Consider the following 20,567-nt stretch of genomic DNA (forward strand, 5'->3'; position numbering starts at 1 on the left):
CTTACACTTTGGTGTCATTTTTAAAGACAACACTCAAATATTTCCCAGTTCCAGCCAGTCATTTATGAAGATTTGTTGGTATGGTAATTTGAAGACGTCACCTTGGACTTAAAAATGTTAAGATCTTTTACGTTGTTGAATACAGCTCCTGCCAAAACTCCCTGAAATATCCAATCCATTGTGAATCATTGTTTCTGTTTGACCTCATCATGCAAATAAAACATGTATATTATGTGTAAAACTAGACCACTGAAACTGAAAATCAAAGTACACCAAACACAACATGTAGAGAAGAGTGATTTTATATTGAAATGACAGGAGTCTGTGCAGATACACATGGTTGGAAACTGAAATGTGACTTGGTACTCTGGTGGAGGACAGTCTCTATTCGTCCATCAGTGGTTCTTCAGCTCTATTTTAATCTCACTGAGACCACTGGTGAGCAGTCCAGCAGGCGTTCATATTTTAATATGTAAGGACACACTCATTAGGGTTTTAAGGCATTTCACAGCGTCGGGCTGATATCCGACACGTGATGGTCCCACGACTCTGTCCATCCAGCAGTTGGCCCGGGCAGTTTGTGGTTCTAACAGCATGTTAGACTCCATACTTCTGCTTAAACTGCTCCACCAGGTTGATGTACTCGTTCATGGCATCTTCCTTGCTCTTGCCTGGCAGTAAATTAAAAAAAACAAAAAGGCACATAAATAAATGACAAATGAAAAGACAAATTAATGAATAAATTAGTACTTTTCTTACTTTAAGTCCACTTAAGAACCAGCATTGCTGGTTTCTGTCATGAGACCCAATTATTAGGTTTCAAAGCAACTATCGTGCATGATACTGGACTTTTTTTGCCTATATTCTGACATTTTCCAACTCATTTTGTACGATTGGCTATACAGATAAAAGCATGTTCATACATTGTAGGAAGAATAATAACAAAAATAACAGAAGAAAGAACTGATGAGGACTTGAGTTCAGGAGCTCAGCATTAAAACTTTAATGAACCTGAGTTTTCTTTGAGTTTATTAGACAGACAGGATTAAAGGGTAGGATTTAATCTCTGGTCCACACTGCCGAGCAGAAACTAGCTGTAATGCATCTAATCACGCTGGTCCCCAACCTCCGTTCTAAACCAAAAATAATGTTTTTTTTCAAACAGAGTGGTACATCCCTCCGCAAGCTCCTCTTCACTCAGCTGCCTGGCAGATCTGCAGCTTGTTCTGGCTCTCCATTCCTTAAAGGAGCAACACTAAACAAGAGTTTCCCCGGCAACAGCGCTGCACAGAGGCTCCCAAACACTATTGATTTCAGAATGAATGGATATTGAATACGCCAGGCCTCAGCAATTAAAGGGGAAACACTGTAAGTTGAGCACAGACAAACTTTCCTCCTTCAGCAGATGAATGTGAAAAAAACTGTACAGAGAAGAGAACAACGTCCTACTGAAGGAACAAGAGAAATATGTTTTTGACTGTAGGGGGACTTTAAAGGATTAGCCTGATTATGTTGAAATCATGAAGATTGAAAATAGGCTTGCACTCTTTTGGCAAGTCATTGCATAAGTGGAGAAAACCAGCAGCGCCTTGTGACCATTTGGTGAAAAGAGGTGAAGCTGTGGGTGTTGACTGTGTGTGTGGTGCAACAGTCATGGTGGTGCAACCATGATTCATCTTGAAATATCTTATATAAATAAAAGATCATCATTTACAAAAATTTAAAAAAAAAAATGCAAATACTTTGTTTCCAAACACTTTACATTACTGAAAACTTGTAAAAAGAAAGATGTGAAGCGTGTTAAGTAAATTAATTTATTTCAAGATGAATCATGGTCGCACCACATGACTTTTTTTAAGGCCAGTGCCAATTAATCTTGATAAACCCACTAAAATCACTTAATTTCAAATTTATATAATGAATGTTCAGGTACACAACATTCTGAATGTTTGGCTTGTTTTTATTATTCTAAGATTGAGTTGTTGTAAATCCTCATACGTCATTGACCTGTATGCTTGTTTCAGTGCGTCTCCCCCAGTCTGCAGCTATCAGGCTCATATTTTCGAAAGACACAGCAGTTCAGTTTGTGAGCAGACTCTTGAGTTTCTACGGTGGCTGGGAAGTGCAAAACAACATTACAAAAAGTGAAACACTTTTACCAGTCCTGAAACAAATTTACATTTTAGAAAATAAATTAACAAGACGCGAAAAACACTTTTACAAGCACAGAGACAAATTTACCAATGATACAATTCTCCAGAAAGGGAAAGCACCAAATACCGGACGTGACGTGGAGGTGATAAAGTGAGCGGCGACTGTCTGTGCCATTCTTTAATTTGCATTGCAGTTGGTTCAATCATGAGATGAGTGTTGTATAAGTTCCGCCACCAGGTGGTGCTGTAGAGTCAGTAAGAAACGAGTTGTGAAAGTGTTGAGAGAATAAAACTCTGTTCAGTGTTGTACACAGCATAGTGTACATAGTAGCAGCTAGATTGTTTCATATGTCTGTGGTTTATTTAACAGCTGAGTAAACATACTGGTGGACTGGTACAGACTGCTCACTTTATCACTTACTCGTCACGTCCGGTATTTGGTACATTGAAAGTGTTTCGCGTCTTGTTAATTTGTTTTCTAAAATGTAAATTTGTTTCAGGACTGGTAAAAATGTTTTTCTAGTGTTATTTTGTTTATAATATGTAAAAATGTTTTCCAAAATGTACATTTGTCTCAAACTTTGTAAAAGTGTTTCACTTTTTGTAATGTTTTGCATTTCCCGACCATCGTAAGTTTCTCCTGAAGCTGATTATTAAAGTGAATGAGGGTTCAGGTGGAGGAAGTCTTAATCGACATCAATTATCAAACATCAATCATTCTTAAAGCTGCAGTTGGTAAGTCTTATAAAAGTAACTTTTTGTCATATTTGCTAAGACTGTCACTATGTAAAGACAGCATTACATGAAACTAGTAATCTGTAAAAAAAAAAAAAAAAAAAAAAAACAGGCTCATTTAGCCCCACCTACTGCTCCTATTGCTCCTACTGCAAATTGGCAAATTGCCAGAATCCAACGCGACCGGACAAAGAGAACCAATCAGAGCCAGGATGGTGTCTGATGGAGTGTCTGACAGCTGTCAATCACTGCTCACACACACAGCCCCCCACCCCGTAGAGAAAGTAATGGTGCAGCGACAACTATCAGCGAGGACAAAACTACCGATACCTCCGTTACCAACAACAGCAGACACGGTCGCGTGCCGTCAAGCGCACGTCAGCCTCCTCTGGGGGCGGGGCTTTGGAGGCAGAGCAGGAGTGCAGCGGAGACGGAGGGATCTGAAAGTTGTACTTCTTCAAATTTGACGCCAAGTCCTCTCTCCTCAAAGTTACCGACTGCAGCTTTAATCCAGATTGCACATGCAGGCATGAATATAAAATTATGTTTTTGTCTTCCTGCATTTTGAATGAAAAAAAGCCTTTAACACCATAAACCAATGTTCAATCCTCCACATTCACAGTCCCTGATTACAAAAAGTTGTTTTAAACTGATGTGAAGATCTGCACAAGTGGATTGGAGGTCAGAGTTCTGCTGTGGAGAACCTGCTTTATTTTTATTTGTGTAGTCATGTTGTAACTTTTCAATGAACAGAGAAAAAGCACATGTTTAATACCGTCACAATGTACAGAACTGAAAGCGTACCTTTCTGCTTCTCCCAGGCGTCCCATTTGGCTTTCCCAGTGAAATCAAACATCCCTGGACGAGCTTTAGAGAGAGGAGAGACAGAGTGATGAGTAGGTTTAAGTGTATGAAACAAGTTAGCAGAAAACTCAAGAACACTCAGAAAGGGGCTGACCTGCTCATAAGTACATGGAAATGGATGTTATACGCTGTAACAGCTACTACTCTCTCTATACTGCCCCCGAAGATCGGACTGTATTCTGCAGCCCTCCAAAGTTCTTCTTCGGCAGACTCAGTTAGATAAATCCTGTCTTATTTCTACAAAGTTACGAGCTGTTCAGAACAAAATTCACGGCGATGTCTGGCTGAGGGTTAGGGCTAGGCAATATGACCAAAATCTCATATCCTGATGTAGGTCCTTTCATAGCCCGTTAATGATATATGTCCTGATATAGCATATTCTAATTGAATAAATAATTGGACCTCCGTAGGCTCTGTGACGACCAACATATCGGTATATGCCTCAAACATCCAGTATCGATCAGGCTCTAATTTACAGCCTGTAACTTTAGAAGATATCAACTGGATTTATCTAACTCAAGACTGCTGAAGCTTCATTTTAGGGAAGGAGGGTGAATCCTGTCATCTCTTACGGTGTAAGTCTTATTGTGTGTCTCATTCATAGAGAATGAGTTGAGGATCAGTGTGGGGAGGAGGAATTATTACAGCAACCAAGACCCGTTTCCATGCACGTGTGAGTGCATTAGTATTGTATTAAGACAAATGCTAAATAACTCAAAGCTATCCTTTAAGTATGGGGACAGTTTCAACCTGGCTGCTACTCTCCTGAACTACTAAATCACTAAAATGTATATATAAAGCAGGAGTGTAAACATACATCTGTTCAATGCCAAATGAAAACATTGATCATCATTTTTAATACGTGCCTTTATTTTGAAATTCCCCTGGCACATTGGTCCCCGCCCAAATGAAATGCAAGCGGTGCCATGGCAACGGCCAGACAAAAGCCTGTTAAGACCAGGCGGGGAGCTCCGGTCCTCTGAAATGATGCGAACGCGGAAGTAACTTAAAACGGCATTCTATCAAAAGGCCACCAGGGGGCGACCGTTTTGGTGTCAAAAGGACTTCCGTCTCTATACAAGTCAATGGAGAATTCACCAACTTCTCACTTGATTTCTAACCTCAGTAAACGTTTTCAAAATGTGTTTATGGTCTCAATCGCTAGTTTAAAGCCTTCTTCAATGCAGTATGATGTTCATTTGGGACATTTTGGCCTCCCTGATTTTATATGTGACGATAAAGCAGGGTATGCATTAGGGCGTGGCTACGTGGTGATTGACAGGTTGATTGGTTCACAGGTTCAGGAGGGCGCCTCATGCTCCTCCTGATGCCCATATAAGTAGAATCCCTGTTTTTATTTTACCCAGCATGCACCGGAAATTTTCAAGATGGCGCTGCTCAGATCCGATACTATTGGCCTCCGAGCAGCAGTCCACAAACCAATGGGTGACCTCATGGATGTTACGTCCATTTTATGTACAGTCTATGGTTAAGATCCTGAGCAGCTTTTTTTAAACAAAAACCCCAACTTTAAAAGAGCGACAATTCCCACTGCTGTGATTTCACATTTCAGCAGCGACACGTCTGCAGCTGGATTAGAGATGCAAGTCTATCATCAGATGCTTCAGACTATAAACTGCCTGAAATGTGATTTTGTGATTTTAAATAAATGGAAGTGATTGTGTTAAATCAGCTGTGGTATCGATCGCTCCCTCCTGAATCCAATCGAAATCGTATCGTGACACTTTGTGATAACGGCAAACATTGAATCGTTGTGCATTGAATCAATATAATACCGTATCGTGATTTACACCACTAGTAAAACTACTCAAATTTAAAGGGACTGGAGTGCAGTGGGTGACACTGCAGAGGCTCTGAGTGCGTTCCCACCTGTGTTGACGTCACCCACGGTGGCCTGCTTGAACAGCGAGTAGACTTGCAGCATCTCTTCATCGGCAGGCTTCGCTTTCAGCTGCTTCACCTCCTCTGCTGCAGCATCAAATTTAGCCTGCAGCGGAGAAGACAACTGCATCAGAACAATACTCATCATATCAAAAAAATAATGATTATTGTGGCCAGAAATATCACTGTAGTATGTTTATAATCGTAGCATCATCAAACCTTTCTGAAATACTTCTATATAACAGAAAGTAAAAGGCTTTACAGCTACTTGGTTGATCCAGATTCTTAAAATTAGCTGCTTTTCATGGCCTTTCATTATTGTAAATGACATATTTGGACATTGGATGATGTTACTATGATTGTGATTCAGACCTTTTGTAGCTGAAACAATTGAAAAAAATAATCTCCACTTTAATCTAGTGCTGAAACTATCTGCAACTATTTCAATAACTGACTAATTGTTTCAGTAAGTTTTCCAGCAAAAATGCCAAAAGTGACTATTTGGTGCTTTTGTTTGTCATAATAAACTCATTATTTGGTGGTTTAGGATTGTTGGACATGTTTGCTTTCCCCCAGGTTTGGTCCATACACTGATATGTTATGAAACAATGGTTTTAATAAAGGCTAGATTTTTCCAGCACTGTAAATTCCTTCATTTTACTTCTTATTACAGAGGCTAATTCAAATAGATAATCACCAGGTGCAAATTCATGGTTTAAACACATGGGGCATTAATGAGTACTATTTTTACTGGAACCCTGTTGATAGCTATAAGGACAACCAACCCGATACCTTGTGACAACCACCACAGTGATGGTGTTGGCTTGTTTTTTTTTATGGTTAATTACGTTTTTTGTTATAATAAGTTGTAAAAGTGAACGTGAAACCCATTTCAAACCAAGACCTTAAGCTTCCATTTAATGTAGGAATGATTATTGAAAGATATTTTGAAGATCAGCAATTCTCACAAGAGTAAAAAGTGTGACAACCGACCCCGGTCTCCCCTATTCGGCATCGATGCATCCCTACTTATTTGCTTTAATTCAAAGTGCTCTAATGCTCTAACCCTAACCCTTTTCCACTACACAGTTCCAGCATGACTCGCCTCGGTACGGTACCAGGAACCATGTCCATTACAAAAAAGTACCTACTCAACGTGGGCGGGGTCGTCATATCACGGCTCCGCGAAACTGCCGTGACTTCGTTTTATACGTGACACAAAACACATAAACAATGGAGGACATTGAGGCAGTGGTGTACTTGCTGCTGTATGAGGCTTTCTGTCTCACACAAAGCAAGAAAATTGAGCCGTATGGCTGTAACTATGGTAACGCTGCTGCCGGTATTTAAAAATGCCGGGTTTGATTCTTGTGTGGGACGGCTCATGACGCTTCCAGCGACAACTACCAATCAGCGGCCAGCAGTGTGTCGACGTCACATTTTAGTACCGGCTTGGCTCGCTTGGAACCTCACCAGAGCAGGTACTAAAAAAGGACCAGGTACCAGGTACTTTCCCTAGTGGAAACGCAAAAAGAACCGAGGCGAGTCGAGGCGAGTCGTGCTGGAACTGTGTAGTAGAAAAGCACCATAACAGACTAAAGCAGATATAAATACAGTCACAAATGTGGACAGAACCACTGAGCTCTATAATTAATGTCAAGTTATTGTTATATTACTTTAATGACTTGGCCTTCTGTTCACAGTACAGAGTGGATGTTGGAGAAAAACTGTTAAGAGTGAGGCTACTGTGAGTTTCATGTTTCCTGTCTTGCTTTTGACGGTTTGTTTAACCTTTAAACAGGCAGATACAGACTCTTTAACACCATGTTAGGAGCATGATTAGTTAAGGTGGTGGTTTAATTGTGTGTGCTTTGTCCGTTTTCTAATTAGCTAAAAAAAAAAAACTGAAGTGGATAGGTAGACTTGAAGCTTGTGATAGGTTTATACTTTGATAGAAATGATAAAAAAACAGTTTAGAAACTAGTATGTGTGATATTAATGACCAGAGAAAGCAAGAATGTATCACTTCTCTTTATTAAATAAGACCATTACCATTATTACCATTTTTATACCTCAATAGGGGCAACGTATCCTGGGGGAGAAACAACTCATAAAATCCAAAAATATAAAAAATATCTTAAAAATATTTGTAGAAGTGTTTTCCACTCCTCCACTAAAGGGTTAATTTTTATTTTTTAACGCAGCGTGAGCCAATAAATCAATGTTCACCCTTCCAACGCCAGAGTCTCTGATAAGAAAAAGGATAGATTGTGTGTTAAACTTTGCACATGAATGGGATTTGTGGTTACACCGACAGAGCTTCAGCACGACCTGAGATAACCCAGAAATCTCTCCACTCAAATTGTGACTGTGGAAAGGAAGAAGAAAACCCGTATGGGGACAAAAAGCTCATTGATTAATACGGACCCCCCTCCACAAACAACAAAACCCCTTTGCTGTGTCACTCTGTGCCAACTAGGCCAGAGGGTTGGACATCAGATACTTTAAAGTCTCGGAGAAATGATCTGTGACAGTTCTGGATTCATGCAAACGGTGATCCTGTCACTCTGGATGTTGCCAGAGAAGCACTACGGGTGATTGTTTGTATAAATGCACAGAAAACTCTGCATGAAATAGGTCAAACTGCACTGCAAAACTTGACAATTCATACAAAAAAAAAAAGTGCTGCCAGTGTGCGCAAGAACATTTTGCCAGACTGTTGTGACATCTGTGAAGAAATCTCAAGGACGGGCTGAGTCACCTGCTGGATGGTTGTAGGTCAAAGGTCAGGGGAGGGCGGTCTGCTGCTGTGTGTCGGACTGTGAGGCAGCTCATGAACTCTCCCTTACATTACTACTCAATCCTGCAACATGTGACCTGCAGAGCCACATCATGTAAAAATACATTACCAGTAAAAATCCTATCGTATTAAAAGTACTGCAGTATTATGAGTGATGTAGTATGCAGTATTACAGTAAAAGTACTGCAGTATTATAGTGATGTAGTATGCAGTATTACAGTAAAAGTACTGCAGTATTATAGTGATGTAGTATGCAGTATTACAGTAAAAGTACTGCAGTATTATGAGTGATGTAGTATGCAGTATTACAGTAAAAGTACTGCAGTATTATGAGCGATGTAGTATGCAGTATTACAGTAAAAGTACTGCAGTATTATGAGCGATGTAGTATGCAGTATTACAGTAAAAGTACTGCAGTATTATAGTGATGTAGTATGCAGTATTACAGTAAAAGTACTGCAGTATTATGAGTGATGTAGTATGCAGTATTACAGTAAAAGTACTGCAGTATTATGAGCGATGTAGTATGCAGTATTACAGTAAAAGTACTGCAGTATTATGAGTGATGTAGTATGCAGTATTACAGTAAAAGTACTGCAGTATTATAGTGATGTAGTATGCAGTATTACAGTAAAGTAGTGGTTTGGTCCTCTGACTGATATATTATTATTATGACATCATTAGATTATTAATAGTGAAGCATCAGTGTTAGAGCAGCATGTTACTGTTGTAGCTGCTGGAGGTGGAGCTAGTTTACACTACTTTATATACAGTTAGCTAGTTTAGTCCAGTGGTTCCCAACCTAGGGGTGGGGCCCCTCCAAAGGGTCTGCAGATAAATGTGAGGGGTTGTTTGTAGATACTAAACAAAAAATATTAAAAGTAGTTAGCAGCCATGTGCTAACTAACGGAAACCATTACCGGAGGCGCTGTTTATTTCCGCCAGTTAACCAACATCAATCATCCTTTACCGACCATTTACCAACATAAACACGGCTCTGAAATGCCCTTAAACGTTGCTTGCTAGCTTCATACACACCTTTATATCAGCCATCTTCACTTACGGGTCCGACAAGGCAAAGCTGGCCGCACAAAGAGACGATTCAGCGGACGGTGGGAGAGTGAATGTCCGCCCTGCGCTGCTGCTCCAGTGGCACCAGCTAAACCCCGCCCCCCTCTAACGCTATTGGCTGACTCGATGAGCTGTCATAAATCTACGGTCATTCATTGGGTGGCGTGAAAATTGTAACCAATCAAGACAAAGGAGAGTAATCAGATTCATTTTTAATGCAACCATTAATGTAGTTATTTAACCCTTAAACAGGCAGTAGGGCCAAATATTTGTTGCTGGAGGGCCAGATTTGGGGCCGTGAGCCGCTGTTTGCACCAAGGTTATTACAGTTCACTAAAACTAGCAGTGAAAAAGAGAGAAAACTAAATAAAACTACAATGAACAATGCAAAACTAACTAAAACTAAAGTGTGTCGGCATTATTTCATCCTTTACAGCAGGAAGGTTAAACTCATCTTCATTCAAGAGTCACATACAGAACAATATGATCTGATGAGGACAGTATCATTAAAAAGAGGGAAGGAAAGAAGGAAGGAAGGAAAGAAAGAAAGGAAGGAAGGAAGGAAGGAAGAAGGAAGGATGGAAAGACAGAAAGGAAGGAAGGAAGGAAGGATGGAAGGAAGGAAAGAAAGAAAGGATGGAAGGAAGGAAGAAAGAAGGAAGGATGGAAGAAAAAGGATCGATGGAAGGAAGTAAGGAAAGAAGGAAGGAAGAAAGGATGGAAGGAAGGATGGAATGAAGGAAGGAAAGAAAGAAAGGATGGAAGGAAGAATGGGAAGGAAGGAAGAAAGGATGGATAAATATATATATTTGAGAAGATGGAATCAAAGAATTGGGACCTTTTCTTAAAAGAAATGACACAAAAAGATTAATCAATAATCAAAATCGTTAAGTGATTTGTTTAACAGTTTTCAACTAATCGATTAATCAATTTAGCTCCACATAACATACATCAAACACAAGTTAAGGAGGGTCAACAAGTTCACAGACTTTGACAAACTTCATCACACCTTTGTTTTTGTTTTTAATAACCATAATAAATACTGACAACAGCTCATCCTCTGGAGTACAGCGCAGTAACTATCACTAAGTTAACACTTTAAAAAAACAACATTCAAAAAAATGTCCGCTGTCAGAAAACTTTATTCAGAATATTGTAAAACAACATATAGAAAATAAATGTCCATGGTCACAAATACCAGAGGATAAAAAAACTGGGGAAAAAAACTGAAATAAACAGACATACCAGTGAGGTGGATAACAAACCCACAAATTAAACATTATGGCATCATCATCATCATCCTGTTTTTCCTTTTGTTCTCGGCATGCTTGACCTTTGACCTCTGTCCTTTAAGAATCTCATCTGCTCACCATGCAGTGTGTGGATTTGCTTTATAGAGACCATAGTCTTCTTTCCTGAAGAAGGCCACTTCTGTCTCATTTGCTGAAAAGACACAAACACAAACATGGAGATTAAACTGTGATGAAACTGCAGCGATGCATCAATATTACGCTCTTAGGGCCTGATTTACTAAGATCCCAAATAGTGGGTACTAAATTGCGTGCACAGTGCAATCGATGCAGGTGATCTACTAAGAATAACTGCTTAATGAAAACAGGTGCAACAGGTGCAGACAGCAGTATTTAAATGAGGGTTTTGTGTCTTAAAGGAGAGTTTGGACGAGCAGAAATGTGATCAGGTTCTAGTGGAAGAGGTTAACTAATATATTGAGTTATAACAAAAACTAATATTACCAGAAAAACCCACATATGGGAGAGTATTAGTGACAAAGTCAATGCTGTTAGTAAAACCAGAAATATAACACTCCAATAATATTAACGGGGTGGAAAAACTCCGTCCTGTGTGTATTCTGTCATTGTGCCTCTGTCTCCTCGTCTCCATGGTAACAGCAGGTTAATACCTGCCCTTCAAACTTATTATTTATAGACGCAGTTACCGTCAGAAATAATACCTTCAGGTTTGGTAAATCACAATGCGCGTGCTAAATAACATATTTGCATTTTTCTCCTCCCTGTATTTTGCACACTAAGGTTAAAACGCCTCATATTACATTCATTATGGTAAACTAATAATATTACGTTCATTATGGTAAACTAATAATATTACGTTCATTATGGTAAACTATTGATATTACATTCATTACGGTAAACTATTGATATTACATTCATTACGGTAAACTGCTAATATTACATTCATTACGGTAAACTACTAATATTACATTCATTACGGTAAACTACTAATATTACATTCATTACGGTAAACTACTAATATTACATTCATTATGGTAAACTGCTAATATTACATTAATTACGGTAAACTACCAATATTACATTCATTACGGTAAACTATTGATATTACATTCATTACGGTAAACTGCTAATATTACATTCATTACGGTAAACTACTAATATTACATTCATTATGGTAAACTAATAATATTACGTTCATTATGGTAAACTAATAATATTACATTCATTATGGTAAACTAATAATATTACGTTCATTATGGTAAACTAATAATATTACGTTCATTATGGTAAACGTACTAAATGAACAGCGCGTTCATGCACGTTTTTTGCACAGTTGAAAGACGCAAACCTCAGTGCGCTGCGTTAGTAGATCAGCTTGCACATTTTTTTGCAGGTGATGTCAAGTTTGCTCACGTTTTTACACACGCAGCCTTTTAGTAAATCAGACCCTTAGTACTGGAGAATGGAGACTTATTTCTTGGAAATTATATTACAAGATGCAGCACAACTAATATTTAGGGTTTTTGAGCTGATATAAGCCAGAAAACGCCTGGGTCCCGCCTTTTTTTCCTGGTTTGATAAACAGCTGTTGATGACCTTTGAACACAGAACAAAGGCTGAGACGATTGCAGTCATAAAATGACAACAAAGACTTTGTTGTCATTAACTGCAATAAATCCTACCTTCATGACAGTTTATATTACATTTTTAAAATTGTTTTAAATAGATGCTAATTAATCTCTATGGTCATTTTGGAGGCTGTGGTTCATTAGGGTGTCTTATGTATGCAATTAAAAATCAATTCAAAACTGATTATTAACTGAATAAATAGAATAGTAAGGCTTTTACTCCACTTCAATTTGTGTCTGACTAAATGCAGCATGAAACATGATATGCTGATAAGGTGTGATTAGTTGATGAATGTTTGACTAAGACTAACTTTTCATGACTGGCGTTTCATTTTAGGATAAAGACTTCCCTGTACATGTTGAAAGCGCTTGAACAGTCATGACAAACTTACCAATACCAGCAGCTCTGAGGGTCAGGCCTTCTTGAAGAATGAGCTTTTCATCGTCCTCTAAACTCATCACCAGCTCATTTGTCTGCCAAAGGAAAAAAAAACCACTTTGGATTTCAGGGAACCACATAATTCCTCAACTAAATGTAAAGTTAAATCTACAATTAACTATAATACCAATCTAATCGTTTCTGTGCTGATCGCTTGTTAATGTATATGACTGAGTTCATTCCATGGACATCCTAAACCTTTGAGCTGTCTGTGCAACCGCTCCAGTGCCAGTCATAGCTACACATCAGCATATTATCCCTGTTTGAATGTCTAAAGTAGAGCTTCAACGATTAGTCAACAGGAAATAGGGATGCTCGATATTGACTTTTCTGCCGATATCCGATATTCCGATATTCCCCAACTCTTAATTTCCGATACCGATATCACCCGATACTGATATTTGCAGGCTTTTTACACCAAAACTATTAGGTAACAACATAACATATCTCCTACTGTTGAATTAACACATTATGCCTAATTTTATTGTGATGCCCCACTGGATGCACAAATAAATGCAACGTGGCTTTCCACATGTAAACACTGTCTGTGCAAAATAAGAGAACAACTTCAACTTAAGTCATGGAAAAAAGTGCCAATATGGCACTGCCATATTTATTATGCTGCTTTGCAGTCATTGCATATTACACATTTACTATCCGTAGGGAACACTTGGAAATAGTTCCAAACCACAGACATAAGCCCCGTTTCTAGAGGCGGGACCTTTTATAGGAACGTCCTCTCACTCGGTCCTCTCAGCTGTTGTGTCTCCAGCAGAGTAGGACCCAGATAGGACCCAGAGTAGGACCCAGAGTAGGACCCAGAGTAGGACCCAGAGTAGGACCCAGATAGGACCTAGATAGGACCCAGATAGGACCCACCAGACTCTGACGGTGACGTCACAGGGGCGACTCGCCGAAAGCATAACAGAGAAAATGACAACGAGGAGGTAAACCTTCTGTTTGTGTGTTCGTGTACATGGCGGTGGACGCTATGAACTTGTTAGCTACAGTTAGCCACGGTTAGCCACGGTTAGAGACCCACGAGTCTAGCGTGTTGTTGTTATATGTCATCAAGCGCGCGCCGGTAAACGTCCCATGCTGCATTCATGCAGGCTCGGAAATGCTGAAGCCTACAGAACAAACATCGGTTATAAAAACCTGATACCGATACTCCCCGATATTACATTTTTAAGTGAATATCAGCCGATAATATCGGAGGGCCGATAATATCGGACATCCCTGACAGGAAATTAATTCATCAACTATTTTGATCATTAATTTGTAGGTCTGGGGATTGTTAAAAAAATTATGATACCTGTACAAATAGTAGTAGTACCCTTAAAGTGATACTGATACCAACTGAGTACTTCATTAAAAAGCCATTGCAATAAATAGGAGAACATTGTGTTAATTTGGCTGTGAGGAAGTCCATACAAATAGTCATATTTTCTATTGGAGGTATAATTTGATGGGTGACGTTTCAATACTTATTGTATCAATCAATTTATTTCAGTCGATACCTTAAAAAAAAGGTACCCAACCCTATTCATTTGTTATTTTGAGCCATTATTGAGGGGAAAAAAACTAATTATCTGATTGCAACTTCTAGAATGTAAATATTTCCTGGTTTATTTAGTTCTCTATGACAGTAAACTGAATATATTTGGTGTTTGGACGCCTGAGCGGGACAAAATAAGACACTGAAGACTTTAACTTGGGCTCTGGGACAAATGCTTGACATTTTACATTCATTTTATTGATCATACAATGAATTGATTAATTGAGAAAATGATCACCAGAGTAATCAATACCCGAAATAACCATCAAACTGTTTTACTTATATTATTTTGAGTTGGCAACTGGGACATTATTACAGAAAGTAGCTGTACCTTTGCTCCGTGTGCTTGGTGGATAATCTTCATTGTGTCTGTAAATACAAGAGGATGGAAAAAAAATAAATAAAATGACAACCTCCACTTTAAAGGATTAGTCATAATTACCTGTTGCCTCACTTAGTTGCCTTTTACCACATCACTGTGTGTAAATGATGCTGCAGTTCTTACATGCCTCGACCAAAGTTACAACCAAACCAACGCCCTCGATTGGGGGAAAATCTAACACTGATTACTTTGGTCTCAGTCTGTTCTAAAAAACCTACACTTAACACCCTTTCCACCATATACTCACCACTTTAACAAGCAGAGACACACAGATCCAAACCATAAACATAAAATATGGACATGCAGAAACACAAAATAATGAAAAACCCAACAAAGAAAACATACCGTATGCATATTTCTTGAAAGGTGGAGGAAGTCCTGGTCTTGTTGCAATATCTGGAAAACAGGAAGGATTGTTTGGTTAATTTCTCCTGCTCTTCTTCAGACTATTTCTATATACAGACTACTATGTGTAAAAGAAAGATAGTAGAAACTATAAGAGTATCCCATTAAATTATACCTGTGTTGGGAGCTACAGTGTGCTGACCTTTTTCTGCTGTTACAATACTGCGATTAAGACATTGGTGCGATTATGCTGTTTACATAATTGCAAAGTGTCATATGGTTAATTCAATTATCTAGAGAGTCATTACTTCCTGTTCTCTTTTCCATTACTTTTAAATCAATAATGAACACATGAGAACCTGACTGCTACACACGACACGCAACACGAACTCTGACTCCTCAAATTTCCACATGCCATGTTTCTGCCGTGCTTTTGTGCACATACACACCTTTATTAGAGTTTCAGTAATTTGACTCAGGCGTATAGATTAGACTAGATTAGATTTTACTTTATTAATCCCACAACGGGGAAATTCACTTGTAACAGCAGCAAAACAGAAGCCAAAAGCCGGTAATATACACTACAGAAACCGTTAACCCTTACATACATACGAGTATTTCACAGTATACCCTCATAATTAGTCTATTATTACATCATTTTGGACATGAATACCTTATCGGTCATTAATAAATTAGTGATGAATTCTCAATGAAAGTTTCAGAGAGCAGACATTCTTTAGTTTTCAGACTTTTTGTTGAATACTTGCATAAATATGAGTCAATGACTCCACAAAAAATATGTGTCACAGCTGCACAAGAATATTTTTAGAAAGTTGGGGGTCGAATTAGACCCTAAACAGTATGTAAGGGTTAAACATATACATGCTAACCGAGCCAAAACAAGTACTAGAAGTAAAGTGACCAGAATATAAATACTACTGCACATGATAAACAGTTTGCGATGTGAAAATATAAATACATATATGAATATAAATATATGGTGAGTAGTGGTTGTGATTGAGAGAAGAAACTACAACATGTTGAGGTTGTGCAGATGTTGTAGAGTCTGACAGCAGTAGGAATGAAAGACCTGCTGAATCACACTGTGGGTGTCATGGCACTTTTCCACTACACAGTCCCAGCACGACTCGCCTCGCCTTGGTTCTTTTTGCATTCTTTTTGCGTTTCCACTAGCCGTGCTATGACGACCCCGCCCACGTTGAGTAGGTACTTTTTTGTAATGGAAAAAGGTCTGTTCTGGAACCGTACCGAGGCGAGCCGAGTCGAGGCGAGTCGTGCTGGAACTGTGTAGTGGAAAAGCGCCATAACAGTCTGCTGCTGAAGGAGCTACTCAGGGGGTGAGAGGTGTTGTCCATGATGGATGTCAGCTTTACTAACATCCTCCTCTCACCCACCTCCTCTATGGAGTCCAGCTGACAGTCCAGGACAGAGCTCGCTCTCCTGATCAGTTTGTTGAGTCTCTTCCTGTCCCTGACCGTGCTGCCCCCTCTCCAGCAGACCACAGTGTACAAGATGGCCGAAACAACCACAAATCATAAAAAGTCCTGAGGAGAGCCCTCACCCTCCGACTGGCTCTAAATAATGCGGGTAAGATCGGAATAATCCACATATTTAACTGCGATTATGCTTTCTCTGACAATGAGCATAATCACATTAAAATAATCAAAGTATTGTGTTTAAATTTTATTTATTTATTTTTATTTTTTTTAAGTGACACTCAAATGAAACAGCTCTCCTTAAAAGTTCAAATGACGCTCTAATGGCATCAAATGCTGGAGAGTGTTTGATTTGGTTGTATTGGACCTTAGTGCAGCATTTGATAATGACAAACACGTATGAATCCACAGGCTCAAACACATTGTGGGCATTTCTGTGTTTCAGTGTTTCTTCCTCTTTCTCAGTGATGGGACTCTATCAGTCTCTGACGGTGAAAATATGTTCTAACAGTCCAACGGGTGGTCACACATTACACCTATTCTAACCTCTCTGCATTGGCTGCACTGTTCATCTCACGATTCATTTTAAAATCTTAATGCTCACTTATACAGCCATACATGTGCCCAAGTTCCACTTTATATTGTGGACCTTCTGCACCCTGACACCACAAGCCAAGCTTTTATGTCCTCCAACCAGGGTCTTCGGAGTGACCCCGACTCAGGGAGATCCTACTCTCCAGTCAGCAGCGCCTAAGCTTTGGAATAGTCCCTAAAAATCTGAGTTCCCTCGCCTTTGTTGACTCTTTTACATTCAAAAAGCAGTTAGAAAATAGTTGTTAGTGCAGTAAACAAGTAAACAAAAGAACTTATACATAGCTGTGATGCTTCTCCATACAGAGATGACAAAACCTAAAGAGTTTACCACCTCAGGCTGTTTACCTGCAGGAAACAAGTATTACCAGCTAGACAAAGAGGGATTAACTGTCATTTTTGGAGTACAGTATTTCCACAAGTAGTTGTATGTAAGAAAATGTGCAACTTGCACAGGTCACCGGCCACTGATTAGTTTATTCCAGGAGGTGAAAGCTGTACCACAGATAGGTACAGACACAGAGTTGAGACACTGTTTGCTTACAGTTGTGGGTGGTTGTACAGCTGAAAACTCATTTTTGACTTTATTTTCTTGAGCATTCAGAGAGTTGACACTGAACTGTTAAAAAGGTGTTCATCTTCATACATATATGTCATCAAAAAATATGTGCATTTTAGTTAGTTATTTCAATATTATCCAGTCATACCAAAGTCCAAAGTCAGCTTTATTGTCAATTTCTTTACATGTACCCGACATAGAAAGGAATCGAGAAGACGTTTCTCACTATCCCACGGTGAAACAGATAAAGTGCACAGGCACAACAGGTAAGACATTTCCTAATACTAAAAAGATAGACAATGAATATAAGGTCTAGGAGTCTACTTTGTATATGTAGGAAGTAGCAGCATAAGTTTCTGTATAAGTTATGTTGTGGTGGTGCAAAAAGGCAGTCAGTAATGGCAGCAAAAGTTCTGTAAGATATGTTTGTGACAGAAACAGTGCAAAAGGAACAGTCATACAGCCGTGTGTTGCTAATCACACTTGAAAATTCAAACAAACCTTAAGAAAAAGCAAACAGACAAAGAACAATGGTGTCTGCTGCCTCACTCACTCACTCACTCACTCAGTCACTCAGTCACTCAGTCACTCACTCACTCAGTCACTCACCCTGGTAAAGAAAAACCCATCAACCCTGCTGGTCCTGTACCTGCCTAACTATAGAAATAGATTCACCTTGTGTGACTTAGTTAGTTAGTTAGTTAGTCAGTTCGTTAGTTGTCATTGCACATTAAATACAATGTTTGTTCAGGTTTCCCTGTAAGTAAATAAATAAATAAATTTAAAAAAATAAAAATTTAAAAATATATGTATGTATATAATGTATATACATACACATATACATAATATATATGTGTATATATTACATATAAATAAATACATGGATGTATAAATAGTAGCCCAGTACCTTCAAAACAAAAGCATAAACCAGTACTCAAATTAACTACATTTATGGTGATATTATAATCAAACTAATTCAGCTATATTCTTTAAAACAAACAGCAACAAAAATTAATTAACATCATTATCATACTGCATTGAAGAAGGCTTTAAACTAGCGATTGAGACCATAAACACATTTTGAAAACGTTTACTGAGGTTAGAAATCAAGTGAGAAGTTGGTGAATTCTCCATTGACTTGTATAGAGACGGAAGTCCTTTTGACACCAAAACGGTCGCCCCCTGGTGGCCTTTTGATAGAATGCAGTTTTAAGTTACTTCCGCGTTGGCCTCATTTCAGAGGACCGGAACTTCGCGCAAATCGGAATTATCCGTTTCATCGCTGGTATGGATGTGTGACTCCAGTCCTTCACCGTGTGTATTTTGGTCTCCATGGCAACAGTGCGCTGATTGGCTGTGACTTGTTGCGCAAGCGCAGTTGCAGCGCGACCCACATTTTTACTGCAGCACTAGTTCTCTCCTCCTTTCTTGTGTCTTTTGTGCCTGTATTTTAAAAGAAAAGTGTTGATATTTGTTTTGGATTATTTGCAGGGGTTGTGAATGTATTTTGTTTTGTTTTATATAAGTATTTATTTAAATTTATGTTAAAACGAAAAATAAGTTTATTTTTTTTGTATTTATTTGTTGTATATTTTGTTATGAAAAGGACATTTTTTAGTATATTATTTTTATTGTTTTTATGAAAAGGATATTTTTGTTTTGTTGTTAAAATTAAAAATACATTTTTATAGTTGAGTCATATATTCTATTTTTCTACTATACACCACTGTATTGTTAAGTTGGTTGGTGGTGGATATATTGATTTGTTGTGGCTTTGTTGAGCGACTAATAAACGGACCTTTGACTCATTGAAAACACATTTTGTGGATCTTTAAGATTTGTATTTGAGGAACACTGGTGTATATCAATGATGGATATCCATTGAGAGGTTTTCAACCAGGTTTTCTTCTTTTTCTTTCCTTTGTCTCTCATTTATTATTACAGTTAATGACCCTTATTATGCCTTCACATAACTGTAAACCATGTTGTTGTTATTGCAAAAACTGTGAACTGGAGTGACTGATTTCTTTTTTTGTACATTTCAAACTTCAATAAAGTTTGACAAAAAAAAAAAAAAAAAGGGGGAAAAAAAGGAATTTCATGACTGTGGGAACCCTGCTGTCCCATACTACTCAAATGTTGGCAGGTATGGTGTATCCCCAAGATTTAAACTAGGTTCCTACAGTAAAACCAGCTCAATGGAAGATGAAGCAGCATCACAGCAACACATGACATTTCCTCACCGTGTCTGACCAGCTGGATGAACTCCTGCACAGTCTGCTCCACACTGACTCCGTGAAACACAACCGGCCTGAAGTTTCTGTGCTCGAAGGACCTCACCAGCCGAACCGTGACCACAGCTGCATCAGAGGCCATGTCCAGCTGATGTGTTGTTTTATTTTCCAGTTCACATGTGAGGAAATGACTTATATCTGATCAGACCTGAGCAGTCGATAAAGCTTCATCCATCAAGACCCGAGCAGCCGATAACCGAGCGCGTCGTCATTACTGCTCTTATAATTCATCCACGCGCCTACAATGCTGCAGTGCGGATCTATTAAAGAGGATATAATCATGCAGGTCTATATTCTTCATCTGGGGCTTTTCTGGAGTATATTTACATAATTTACAGTTTAAAAAAAAACAACAACAACAACAAATTCTAGGCCTATTTATCTTATGCTGGCCCTTAATGCAGCACCTCATTTCATTTAGTATTAAAGTACAGTATCACATTTTTTAAAGAGCATCTTAAACCAGAAGTCAGGAGCCCAAAGTAACATGAAGTGTGTTTATGTGTCTGTAATGATTC

The 20,567-nt window shown here is 38.7% G+C and overlaps 2 protein-coding genes across 2 annotated transcripts; both read right to left on the reverse strand.

Annotated features, from left to right (window-relative positions):
- Positions 1–286: 286 nt before the first annotated feature.
- On the reverse strand, positions 287–9,614 carry LOC133992970 (acyl-CoA-binding protein-like). The gene is made up of 4 exons (XM_062431779.1): positions 9,493–9,614; positions 5,643–5,760; positions 3,693–3,755; positions 287–671 (listed from the first exon to the last, which is right to left on the reverse strand). The coding sequence occupies exons 1-4, from the start codon at positions 9,505–9,507 to the stop codon at positions 598–600; spliced, it is 270 nt and encodes an 89-aa protein (XP_062287763.1). The 5' UTR covers positions 9,508–9,614; the 3' UTR covers positions 287–597.
- Positions 9,615–10,649: 1,035 nt separating this feature from the next.
- On the reverse strand, positions 10,650–20,225 carry c13h2orf76 (chromosome 13 C2orf76 homolog). Its single transcript, XM_062431890.1, has 5 exons — positions 19,999–20,225; positions 15,149–15,199; positions 14,753–14,790; positions 12,817–12,898; positions 10,650–10,968 (listed from the first exon to the last, which is right to left on the reverse strand). Exons 1-5 carry the CDS (start codon positions 20,129–20,131, stop codon positions 10,892–10,894), a joined length of 381 nt encoding a protein of 126 aa, XP_062287874.1. The 5' UTR covers positions 20,132–20,225; the 3' UTR covers positions 10,650–10,891.
- Between the last annotated feature and the right edge of the window lie 342 nt (positions 20,226–20,567).

The sequence above is a fragment of the Scomber scombrus genome, chromosome 13, assembly GCF_963691925.1.
Source record: "Scomber scombrus chromosome 13, fScoSco1.1, whole genome shotgun sequence".
In the NCBI taxonomy this organism is placed as follows: domain Eukaryota; kingdom Metazoa; phylum Chordata; class Actinopteri; order Scombriformes; family Scombridae; genus Scomber; species Scomber scombrus.

Coding starts and splice junctions, on each gene's coding strand:
- LOC133992970 (XM_062431779.1), bottom strand. Junction 3,756..5,642: donor CGTGGGTGACGTCAACACAG/GTGGGAACGCAC, acceptor CTCTCTCTAAAG/CTCGTCCAGGGATGTTTGAT. Junction 672..3,692: donor CGCCTGGGAGAAGCAGAAAG/GTACGCTTTCAG, acceptor ATTTACTGCCAG/GCAAGAGCAAGGAAGATGCC.
- c13h2orf76 (XM_062431890.1), bottom strand. CDS start 20,131: ATGGCCTCTGATGCAGCTGTGGTCACGGTTCGGCTGGTGAGGTCCTTC. Junction 14,791..15,148: donor TTTCAAGAAATATGCATACG/GTATGTTTTCTT, acceptor TTGTATTTACAG/ACACAATGAAGATTATCCAC. Junction 12,899..14,752: donor ACCAAGCACACGGAGCAAAG/GTACAGCTACTT, acceptor TTCCTTTGGCAG/ACAAATGAGCTGGTGATGAG.